The 13,103-nt window shown below is 36.9% G+C and overlaps 1 protein-coding gene across 1 annotated transcript in view; it reads right to left on the minus strand.

Annotated features, from left to right (window-relative positions):
• The window catches only part of TENM1 (teneurin transmembrane protein 1), an 854,513-nt gene that overhangs the window by 184,152 nt on the left and 657,258 nt on the right, over positions 1-13,103 (minus strand). The window contains exons 15-16 of the mRNA XM_058441351.1: positions 12,149-12,172; positions 10,099-10,245 (exon numbers count right to left, since the gene is read on the minus strand). Coding sequence (XP_058297334.1) covers positions 10,099-10,245; positions 12,149-12,172 — 171 coding nt within the window. The remainder of the gene's footprint in view (positions 1-10,098; positions 10,246-12,148; positions 12,173-13,103) is intronic.

Raw genomic sequence — 13,103 nt, forward strand, 5'->3', positions numbered from 1 at the left:
AGCTTAAAGTGTTCAACCCCACTTCTATTGAAGTTGCGTTATTACTGGCCAGAGGGTAATTGATTTCTGTGTAGCATGTTCCAGTTGTTGGAATGTGTTCATTTTACGAACTATGCTTGGTTAGGTTGTCAGGTAGGTAGGATCTTATGTGACTCTGAGTAGACAAACACTAATACTACAGAAACTTTTCATTGCTTGGATTTGATTGATTCAGAATTTGTCACCATTTGGACAGGGGCTGGATTTAAGCTTAAGCTTTTCAGCATCTATGGAACAGTGGGTCTGCTGAGCAAATTAATAGTGAAAATAAAATGGAAGGGCTGATCATTCCAATGACTCAGTAAAGCAAAATCTTCTTAGGCATTTTAGAAAGCCATAAGCAATGAACTAACTATAAATCACTCATAACTCTTTACTAAAGCAGGCCTCCTACTAGGCACTCCCGTTAGCTTAGTTGTTGCCCTTATATGTATTGAAGGTAATAGGACTGTATTTCCCCTGGAAATAGTCTATAATTCATGTTCTTCATTTATTCAGGCTGATTTTTATCCCTGGATTTTACTGTATTAGAAAAAAGAAAGTGAGAGAGACTCAAGTGTACTCAGGATTTGGCCTGCCCAAATCATTATTGTTGCTATAACCACATACCATTAAACTTTTCTGGGTTGGGAAAATACGTTGTTTGTATGCCACTAATGTTCATGTCCTCCTGGTGCCTACCTGCCATTGATGGCTTTTCATATCACTTAGAATAAAAGCCTAAGTCTCAACAATGACTTATTACCTCACAGTCTGATTCTTTGCCATCTCCCTCTTACCTCTCAGATCTTACCTCTTGTGATCCACCCAATCTCCTTCCCACTCCTCTGGCTGTTCCTTAATTTCCCAGGCAATGTCTTGTTATCAGAACGTTTGCACACACTATTCCTATGCCTGGAATGTTCTTCTCCCTGGTATCAACATGGCTTAACCTTCACCTCCTTTGGGTCTTTATTCAAATGTCATCTTCTTAGTGAGATTTTCTCTGGCTACCTTATTTAAAATTTCCCCCTGTCCTACACTCCCTGTCCTTCCTTTTCCTGCCTTAATTTTAATTTTTTTTAATTTTAAATTTTTGTGGGTACATAGTAGGTGTATATATTTATGGGGTACTTCAGATATTTTGATACAGGCATGCAATGTATAATAATCTCATCATGAAAGATGGGGCATCTATCCCCTCAAACATTTATCCTTTGTGTTACAAACAATCCAATTATACTGTTTTAGTTATTTTAAAATGCACAATTAAATTATTGACTGTAGTCACCCTGTTGTGCTATCAAATAGTATGTCTTGGCCAGGCGTGGTGGCTCACGCCTGTAATCTCAACACTTTGGGAGGCTGAGGGGGATGGATCACCTGAGGTTAGGAGTTCGAGACCAGCCTGGCCTATATGGCGAAACCCTGTCTCTACTAAAAATACAATAATTAGCTGGGCGTGGTGGTGGGCACCTGTAATCCCAGCTACTCGGGAGACTGAGGCAGGAGAATCACTTGAACCCAGGAGGCAGAGGTTGCAGTGAGCTGAGATAGCACCATTGCACTCCAGCCTGGGCAACAAGGGCGAAACTCCATCTCAAAAAAAAAAAAAAAAAAAAAAAAAAAAAAGTAGGTCTTATTCATTCTTTCTAACTATCTTTTTGCACCATTAACCATCCCCAATTCCCCTTTAAATCCCCATTACCCTTGCCAGCCTCTGGTAGCCATCTTGCCTTTAAAAAAAAAAAAAAAAAACAAAAACAAATTTTCTTCATCACATTTACCACCTTCTATCATAATATGTATTTTTAAAATTTGGTTTAATTTCTGCCTCTTTTAACTAGAATATAAGCTTTATGGACGCATGAATTTTATCTTTTTTATGTATTGCTATTTCCTCAATGACTAGAATGGTACCTGGCTTAAAGTAAGCATTCAAGGCCCAGCACGGTGGCTCACGCTTGTAATCCCAGCACTTTGGGAGGCCGAGGCAGGCAGATCACTTGATGTCAGGAGTTCGAGACCAGCCTGGCCAACACGGTGAAAACCCATTTCTACTAAAAATACAAAAATTAGCTGGGGGGTGGGAGTGGCATGCACCTATAGTTCCAGCTACTTGGGAGGCTCAGGCAGGAGAATAGCTTGAAACCAGGAGGCGGCGGTTGCAGTGAGCCGAGATTGCACCACTGCACTCAAGTCTGGGTGACAGAGCGAGACACTATCCTCCCCCCCAAAAAATGAACATCCATTATATATTTGAATAATGAATAAATGGATGCCATAAAAGTCCTATTTCTATGACATTTGTAAATTTGCCCAGAGATTAATAAATATCCAACTAATGTATCAAATTGTTATTAATAGATTCTTCATTGATAACACACTTTTATTGCCCACTTTAAATGACTGTATTTCAACTCTTTTCTCATTCATTTTCATCACTGCAAAGTAGGCAGATGTCAAGTATCAGTAGCCTGAGTTGGCAGATAATGTGATGGGCCCAGTCATACAGTGGTGAACAGTTACAGAGTTGAGATTTTCTACTTTGCAGTTGCATGTGGAGGCACCTGGGCAGTTTAGGCTCTTATAACTAAGTGATGATCCGTTAATAAATGGGTTGCTTCAAAATTAAAGGGGTATGGTGAGAAAAGAATAATTAGAAACATGCTTTCTGATGCCAAGTCTTTTGTCTCCAACCAAATCTCAAAAGTAAATGTGAAGATGTTTGCCTCTTACATAGAGTAAATGTTATAAATTCATTGTTCCTTCTCTTTCATTTTCCTATTAAACACTGAAGCATGCTGGTGCCATTCCAAACAGGCTCATCGATCCATGAGCTTGTATGTGTTCATAACTCACCCGTGGTGCTGTTTTCTGGATCTAGAAACACTACATCATAAAAGAGGCTTGCAAATAGCTATTGCTCTTAATGAATGGTGACTTGTTATGAAGAATGATTCCTGGAAGATCATTCCCTTTTAGGCAATTAACTTATTGATTTTACCAATGAATATGAATATAGACCACTGGAAGAGTTTATACCAGAGAAGCTTGGACAAACGTGACAAATACTTAAAAGATCAGAGAAAAAAGGCTGTTTGGATTAAACACTCTTACTCTAAGTTTTTTGAGCCTCCTTGAAAATATTTCCACAATATCAGAGACCACTTTCCTTCCCCCATAAGTCAAGTGAATGAAATGGAATCTTTGTATGGTAACTGAAGATCTTGTAAAACTCACAATGTTCTGTATGATCCGGCCCCTGACTACTTTTCTATACTAATCTCTTCCTGACTTATGTTCCAGCCACAAAGACTTGCCTTTTACTTTAGAGTCTAGTACATTTCCACCTCAGGGCATATATACACGCTATTTCCTCTGTCTGGAACATTCTTCCCCTGACTCATGTGAGGCCTCTCTCACCACCCAGACTAGGTCAGGTCCCTATGCACATTTATAGAATTACACAATTTTAAAATTATAAAATTTTTCCAGCACTCTTCACAGTTGTAAATATATGGCTATGAGGGATCTTCAAAAAGTTCATGGAAAATGTGTATCATGAGAAAACTATGCAAGGAGTTCAAATTTTTTTTGCACTAAAATAAAGTCATACTAACTTGTTGTAACACATCTGAACAGGATCTAGTTTGAGGCACTAAGAAGGATAAGACATCAGTTTGAAAAGAGTCCCTGTCAGAGCAACATGAATTTTGCTAAAATTGAAGCAAGAACAAACGTCAAATTTATGATGAAACTTGGGTGGAAGAATGATGACATCACTGATACTTTATGAAAAGTTTATGGGGACAATGCCCCAAAGAAATCACCAGTTTACAAATAGATAACTCATTGTAAGAAGAGACAAGACGATGCTGAAGATGAAGCCTGCAGCAGCAGGTCATCCACATCAATTTGTGAGGAAAAATTAATCTTGTTTGTGCTCTAATTGAAGAGGACCAGTGATTAACAGCGGTAGCAGTTCCGACACCACAGACATCTCAATTGGTTCAGCTTACACAATTCGGACTGAAAAATTAAAGTCAAACAAATTTTCCACTTGATGAGTACAAAACTGTTACTCCCAGATCAGCAGCAGACAAAAGCAGAGCTTTCAATGGAAATTTTAAATAAATGAGATGAAGATCCCGAAGCATTTTGTTGAAGAATTGTAATAGGAGATGAAATGTGGCTTTACCAGTATGACTCCGAAGACAAAACGCAATCAAAACAATGGCTACAAAGAGGTGGACGAGGTCCAGTCAAAGCAAGAGTGGACTGGTCAACAGCAGTGGTTATCCCAGCACTTTGGGAGGCTGAGGCAGGCGGATCACGAGGTCAGGAGTTCGAGACCAGCCTGTCCAACATGGTGAAAACCCATCTCTACTAAAAATACAAAAATTAGCCAGAGGGGTGCGGGTGGCATGCACCTATAGTTCCAGCTACTTGGGAGGCTCAAGCAGGAGAATAGCTTGAACCCAGAAGGCAACACTTGTTTGGGATCCTCAAGGCATTTTGTTTGTTGTCTTTTTGGAGGACCAAAGAACGATAACATCTGCTTATTACGAGAGTGTTTTGAGAAAGTTAGCCAAGGGTTTAGCAGAAAAACACCCAGGAAAGCTTCACCAGAGAGTCCTAATCCACCATGACAATGCTCCTGCTCATTCCTCTCATTAAACAAGGGCAATTTGCAAGAGTTTCAATGGGAAATCATTACGCATTTACCTTACTTACAGTTCTGATTTGCCTCTTTCTAATTTTTTTTTTGTTTGCTAATCTTAAAAAATCTTTAACGGGTACCCATTTTTCTTCAGTTAACAATGTAAAGAAGACTGGTTAAGTTCCCAGGACCCTCAGTTATATGAGGATGGACTCATCCCTTACAAAATTGTCTTGAACTTGATGTAGAAATAGTTTATATTTTTGTTGAGAAATAACGTTTATATTTTAAAATATTTATATTTTAAGTCCCCCTTTCCATGAACTTTTTGAAGTCCCTCATATTTGTGTGGATTATTTAATATATATCTGCCTTGCTAGACCATAAGCTCCATGAAGGCAGAAACTTGTATTGTTTATCATTTTCTCCCCAGTGCCAAGCACAACAGTTGGCAAGAAGTAGTAATGAATTAATGGAAAACCAAGTACTTAATGTGAAATGTTTGGTCTAAAGGTAAACATTTGAGTGAAACATCTGGATCATCACTATCCAATATAACTTTTCCTAAAGATAGGAATGCTCTAGTACTGTGCTGTCTAGTACAGTAGCTACTAGTCTCATGTGGCTACTGAGCACTTGAGATGTGACTAGTGCAGTTGAGATCCTGCATTTTTTTATGTTATTTAAGTTAAATTTAAATACTCACATGTGGCCAGTAGCTACCACATTAGACAGTGTAGATTTTTTTTTTTTTTTGAGACGGAGTCTCGCTCTGTCGCCCAGGCTGGAGTGCAGTGGCGCAATCTCGGCTCACTGCAAGCTCCGCCTCCCGGGTTCACGCCATTCTCCTGCCTCAGCCTCTCCGTGTAGCTGGGACTACAGGCGCCCGCCACCACGCCCGGCTAATTTTTTTTTTGTATCTTTAGTAGAGACGGGGTTTCACCGTGGTCTCGATCTCCTGACCTCGTGATCCGCCCGCCTCGGCCTCCCAAAGTGCTGGGATTACAAGCGTGAGCCACCGCGCCCGGCCGACAGTGTAGATTTTGATGTCTGCAAATATTTAGATATTGGATGGTCTACACATTTAGCTAAACATAGTAAAAAAGTTTTAAATTTTTACTAAGTCAAATTTATTGTTTTTTTTTCCTATTATGGTTTCTTTTTATGTTTACAAAGTGCTTTCTCATTGTAAGATCTATCACCTATTTTTTTTTTTGAATTCTGTTTGTTTTCTTTTACTTTTAACTCATTAATCCAGTTGAAGTGTTTTTATTTATCTTATTCTTTAGGTATATGGTATGAATTAAAAAATCTAAGGCATTTTTCTTAAGAGTTGTCCCAATTCCATTTATTTAATAATGCTTATTTTCCCCCATTGATTTTTGATGCCAGTTTTATAATATACTAAATTTTGTACTTGGGTGTGTTCTAGAGCTTTCATTCAGTTGCATTAATCTGTCTATTCTCACATCAGTACCACTTTGCTTTAACTATCATAGCTTTCAAATATGCCTTAATGTCTGATAGTTCTTTCACTATTGCTTGTTTTAGCTATTCTGACTCAGTTAATATAATGTTCAAACTTTTTTCTGATGTTAATTCATACGTGCATGTAATGTATGGTGATCATATGTAACACACTCCAAATTAGGACACATAATTAACAAATGAAAATGTGGTCACCATAGTAAGTCTTTTCCTCCAAGTATATGGTTGTGCATGTGGTAGGTGCTTCTTGATTAAAGAGATGAACGAGGTCAAGACATTTCATAGGTTTGTGACTTCTAATTAATTAGTTCTTATATATACAATACATAAGATAGCTTTCCTTTTTTGCACTTAAGAAAAAACATCCAAAGGTTATTTTTTCTCTGTTCTGTTTTTACTGTTCAAGGAGCTTTTAGGTAGTTTCTGGACCAGCGGTGTCACCCACATATTCAATGCAGCCCAATTAGTTACTGAGAATCACAATGCATTGAATCAGAGGGTAACTAAAGTCAAAGCTTCAGGAAGTAGCAGCAATACTAATGAGTATTCAAAGCTGATTAGAATGCAAAAAAATTCCACCATTCTTTAAGTATCAGTTATAATATGGAGTAATCAGGTAGCAGCTACTTGAAGCAAATGCTTGAAAGTGATTTTTTTTTTTGATTGGGAAGATTTCTTAAGAATTACATTTTTAAAATTAGAACTACTTTTTCCCAAAAAGGTTCAATTGGTACTTTCTAATGTAATGAAAACACACACATATACACACATGCACAAACAAGTATACTAATATTAATATTTAGCAAATATTAATAATTAGTCATATTTAACTAAATGAAACCAGCCATTATGGATAGCTGGAAAGCTGAGACTACCAAATGAAGGGCATTTAATGTATTCTTCGGGGTAATATTTGAACAGTATAAAAATGGAATTATTGGTCTAAAATCTTAGTCATTGGGCTTTCAGAGTTTATTCAATCTATCTTTCCATCTCAAAGTAGAACTCAATCTATATTTATCATCAATATCATCTTAATCCTACTATAGGGAAAAATGGTAATTGGAAATCTCAAGGAGCCTTCCCCCTGCTCCCTAAAGAGACAATCATAAAAATATACTGAGCTCATTTTAAGGTCTTTGATTTTTAATTTGCATATAGATACATAGTTTTAAGGAATGTTCGCAGTTTAAGGAATGTACACATTCAGTGAAATCTTCTATGTCTTCTGAATCTACATAGACCACAGGCATTGAGAATTGATAATTCATTAATTCATTAATATTTAATTGATCCATTCTTTAAACATTTTGGCTGCCTTGAGATGACCTTGAGGCCATAAAAAATGGTGATAATTAAATATTCAATTATTTTTATTACTTTACTGAGGCAGGAAACATTGGCTCAACCTTAACTGAGCCAGAAATTATAATTGCATAGGTTGTTAATGTGTTTTCTGAGCATAACATTTTAATCAATACATAACTGAGAAATTCCTATTATTATACCAAATCCTTTTTAGAATGAAGCAGACCACCTAGGTTTATATCCAGGACCTATAATTTGCTTACTACGTGATTTTTAACAACTTACTTGACTTCTCTGTGTCTCAGTTTCCTAATTTGTAAAGTAGTGTTAATGATAGTTCCTGGCCAGGTGCAGTGGCTCACACCTGAAATCCCAGCACTTTCAGAGGCTGAGGCAGACAGATCCCTTGAGCCCAGGAGTTTGAGATGGGCCTGGGCAACATGGTGAAATCCCGTTTCTATTAAAAATACAGAAATTAGCCAGGCATGGTGGTGTGTGCCTGTAGTCCCAGCTACTCAGGAGGCTAAGGTAGAAGGATTACCTGAGCTCCAGAGGCAGAGGTCGCAGTGAGCTGAGATTGTGCCACTGCACTCCAGAATGGGAGACAGAGCAAGACCCTGTCTCAAAAAAAAAAAAAAAAAAAAATGTTCCTACATAATGGGGATTAAATGAAATAATTCACATAAGGGGCTCAGCACAGTGCCTGGCTCATAGTAAATCCTGAATACAAGTGAGATACTATTATTTTCAACATATTGGGAATATAACTATGGGCAATGGGTCATGCTTAACACGCAACAAGAAAACCATATACAGAATATAATTAGGTGTTTGATTGTATGGTGCATATTATCAACACCATGGGTGATTGAGGAGGTGGATGTCAGAAGTTTCATGGGAGATACGGTATAAGTTGAGACTTAAATTACGGAGAGAGAATAATGGGTGGAGAAGACATGAAGATGTGCCAGGTAAAAGGCATATAATGAAAAAGACAAGAAGGAAAGTGAAGATGAGTCTTAGAGGGCCATAAAAATAAACCAAATAGTTTATCAGTGGATCATTAGATTACAAACTTCACTCCAGTTTCCAAAACAAGGTTTTCAAGTTATATGGGTAGTAAACAGTCTCTTCAGAAAATAGTCTCTTCTATTTGTGTGTGTGTGTGTGTGTGTGTGTGTGTGTGTGTGTGTGTGGTGTAGTTTATTATCTTTCAAGTGGCTCACTTGAACTATCTCATTTAATACTTATTACAACCCTGTTAGTGTGTGTCTAATTATTCAATCTATCTTTCCATCTCAAAGTAGAACTGAATCTATATTTATCATCAATATTATCTTAATTCTACTATAGGGAAAAATGGTAATATCATTTAACATCATCAACCCCATTTTAGAAATAAGGAAATTGAAGCATAGAGATATCATAAAACTTGCCCCAAATCATGCAGCTAGTATAAGAGCCAGAGCTAGTATCTGAATCCAGACAGTTTAACTTCAAATCTCTGTGTTCTTAATCACAAAGTTGCCTCCACTTAATTTTGACAAGGTCTTAAAACTTTTAAAGGTTAACTGTTAGCCAGAACAAGTAAAGGAAGAAACTCTTACAATGCAGTTTGGTTCTTAAGCCATGACTGCTACCTTATTAATATAAGCCTGCCCCATGTCTGCATTCAAATGACAAGGAATGCAATTGTCTAAGCAGATATAGAAATGTGAGGAGTCAAATATAATAATATACTTCATTTTAAGCTAATATACAGAGATTCAAAAAAAAATTTTTGTTAATTTTATGTTTCCTCGAGTTGAAGGTATGTGGAAAGTGAGGATTTGTTGTTTTAGGCTCACTCAGAGGTGGTTTGGGCAGTTTTGATGTCTGACCGTACAGTGTGTTAGATGTTTTGCTGGCTTTCCTAAGAGAAGTGGTAACTCTGAGGTCTTGGAGCCACAATGGTTTTAAAAAATATCATGTGTAGCTCCTTGATTAAATATTTAAAGTTCTACCACAAATTGTCTTGATGCTATGTCCTCTGAAAGGTATGAAGTGTTACTAAAAGGTAGACACACAAGAGGGAGTTCCAAATAACTAACAACAAAGAAAAATATTTTAGTGTGTCTAGTGCAAACTATGCTAACATCAAACAACTTGAATAGTGGTATGTTAATTTAATTTGATATGATAAATGCCATGGGTATGGGAGGTAGCATGGTGTAGTAGTTGAGAAAATATGCTCTGAAGTCACATAGCCCTAAATTGGAGACTTGGCTCTGCTACTCCCTAGCTATGTGATTCTGGATAAGTCACTTACTATCCCCACCCAGAGCATTAATTTTCCCATCTACAAGCAGGGAAAATAGTAGTACCTATACCTCATAGGGTTATTGTGAGAATTAAATGATACATAACACATGCAAAAAAAATTGGAGTACTGCCTGGTCATAGTAATATTCAATAAGTAACGTCTTCTTAATGTGATTGAAACTAAAAAGTAGCATTACCCTATATAACTCAGTATCATTTATACTAGAGATTCCTAATTTTCACCCTTGGCCAGGTTGATTACCACTGTGCTAGAGGCTGGGCTATTCCTTTCTTACGTGAACATTTTATAAATGACTCACCTCCATCATTGTCCAAGTTATCTCCACAAAGCATTTCCATGACAACATTGCAGCCTGTCCCACTCCAACCCACCTGACACACACAGTGCCAACCATTTTGATCCAGGGTACATCGTCCATTTCCAAAGCAGAGCCCTGGGCAGCCATCTGAAAAGACATCAGAGAGTAACCATCACAGAGACATCAGAATGGGATTGGCCAACAATGATGTATTTGCCTATAGGGAAGCATCTAATCATCCGGGCCCCATTCAGATGAGGTGTTGAATAAATGGAAGAGGAGCTTGCTGGCTTGCAAAACCTTCCCAGGGAACTTGTTATCCCTTACTCTGCAGTGGTTTTCCTTAGAGAGCCAATTAAGCTTTATTAATGCTAACCCCAATTCCCAACCCCTGGTTCATATAGGAAGAAAACTATGGCAGCGGCAAGAATTCTTTTTTTCTTTTCACTAAACATATCTCCTCATCTCAATCAAAACTAAATGGATGACGCTGTATCTAGTTATGGCCAATATGTTGGGAAAAGATAGCAGTCCCTATGAAGAGAAAGTTTCCCTAACTACTTCTAGCCTGTGCTGATTTTCCCTTATGATGTATTGCTTCAGGACTTAAGTATGTTGGTATACAGTTCAGACCACACCATTAAGTATTTGTTCATATGGTGCCTTAGAAATGTGCTGTAGTTGCTTTACATTTATTCAGCTTTTCTCTTCAAGATTATTATTCATCTGCGGGCTAAGAATTGAAATCTTTACTTTCTATGGTATCTCTCTCAAAAGCTTGCATGATATTATGCTTGTAACAATAATATTAAATGTTAAATAAGTGTTTATGGAATTAATACATGCCAGATCTAGACTTTCTGAATTATACAGAACCGGAAAATATCAAGTCAAGAGGAAAGTGTAGCATTTAAATAACCTTTATCCATTGATAAAGCATCAACACTGACAATGGTTCCTCTTTAGACTTTAAATTTCTCAGGGATGCCCTACTCTTTGTACCCGTAGTTTGGAGTTCAGCTCTAGCAAAGGGTAACTTCACATGCGCCACATGCGCAGTGGGCAGATGAACAGAGAAAGCAACTATAATGCTACTGGGTATTTTCCTAGTAGCAACACAGGACCAAACCTGAATTTTACTGGGAATAGTCCAGTCAATACTCATTTTGGTTTCTTTCTTTGAAAGAAAATTCCAAAAGCATAAAGAGCAAAACAAAAAACAGATTAAAAAATCTGTAGAAGTAACCCAGTGTTCCTTCTAAATAGTTTTCCAAGCAACTATCAACAGACCAGAGGAAGAAAAAATTTAAAAATAAAATGACAGATGGTTGTTAGAAAATATGAAAAGCTTGATGTATATAATATACTCATGACATGGCATATGATGAACATACATAGGTTTGAGAAGGGAATTTTTATAGTTCTATTCTAATGGATAGGCAATAGATAATTAAGGAGAAATAAAGAATAATTTGGGACATATTAAACTTCTGAAGCTGAGGTAATGAAAGGCACTAGGATATCTGGCAGAAAAACCCTTGCTGTCTCTGTTAAAGGAAGCTCCTTGGAGGGACGGATGATGGGATACTTCTAGGAGGATAATTCTCCTGCCCCTGTAAGGACTTAGGAGTCCTTGTATATGGACTTGGAGCTATATTGTTATGTTAAAGAAAAAGTTCATCCTCTGAACCAAATTATTTAATAATTATTAAGTTATTAAAAATTATTTAAAATTACCTGTGTTATACACACAGATCCACACACACACACATACACAGAACTCAATATAAAGACAAGAAAAAATAGTCCTTAAAACTGCTTATCAGTCCATTCTATACTACGGTAAAAAGTGACTCTTTGATGTTGAAAAAACAAATTACCTTTTAGTGTGACTATTTTAGCACGAAACTGACAACGTTATATTTAAATAAGATTGCCAAAAATAAAAACAAACAACACAAATGCCAAAAAACACCACCCTTTCTTTCTCACATGCATATTTTCTTTTAAAAATATATTTCTGTTATAAAATTAGTGAGAAAAATCTTACCTCGGACAGCATCTAAGTAGTGAGCTAAAAGGGAGGGGAAAAGAGTGATCACATGAATTTCTGAGAGACTAAAGCTATACAATATGTACTAATGGTTTACCATCTGTTGCCTGGGAGGAGAACAGCAGACTGTGAACTGCTGAAATGCCTGCAGCTCAAAAGTTGGGTACATGGGCCTGTGTAGTTTGTGAATAATATTTTCTGTGAGAACGATATTAATGGCATTTCTGCAAGAAACTCAGGCTTCATAAAAAGTGTCATATTTCATTAGAAGTATAAGAACTGCATTTTCACATTTCAGTAATAACGTCTGTGAAAGAGCACTGGCTTCAACTTCTTATTAGTAATATCTTTAGAAGAGAGTTCTGGAATAACCACCTATGGTAATCATCACAATATTTAAATCCTCTTATGTAAAGGCAATAAACTTACTGTAGTACAGGAATGTAATTACTTAAGCTACACATCTGAATCTCACCCCTCTCCACCTTTTTAATGAATCTTAACTATTTCCCACAGTTGAAGAACAAGACTTACTGTACCTTTAGTAGAGAAGTAATGCAGTTTATGAAGATTATATGTTACATATGTTATATGTATTACATATATTATACATTACTTTGGCAAGTTCCAACCATTATAACAAAATACTTTCACCTAAAAATGAAAGCTGTAGTACAGTCTAACGAGGGAAAAGCCTACAAACAATAAATTGGGTATCCAGAGGCCCACATTTGCCTTTGCTCTGCATGAATTTTCTGTGTAGTCAAGGAATGCCACTGGAACACCCTGTGACCCACTTTCTTTAGCTGAACAATGGGAATCATACTTGTTACTCTGTATTAATGACAACCTTTCTATGCAAAGGTTTCTTGCATAGAAACCTTAGCGGTGGATAGAAATATATGTTAAGGGCTTTGCTTTTATTTTTCAGAAAAAGAAAGTATTTTATAAC

Source organism: Hylobates moloch, unplaced genomic scaffold (assembly GCF_009828535.3).
Source record: "Hylobates moloch isolate HMO894 unplaced genomic scaffold, HMol_V3 SCAFFOLD_7, whole genome shotgun sequence".
Lineage (NCBI taxonomy): Eukaryota > Metazoa > Chordata > Mammalia > Primates > Hylobatidae > Hylobates > Hylobates moloch.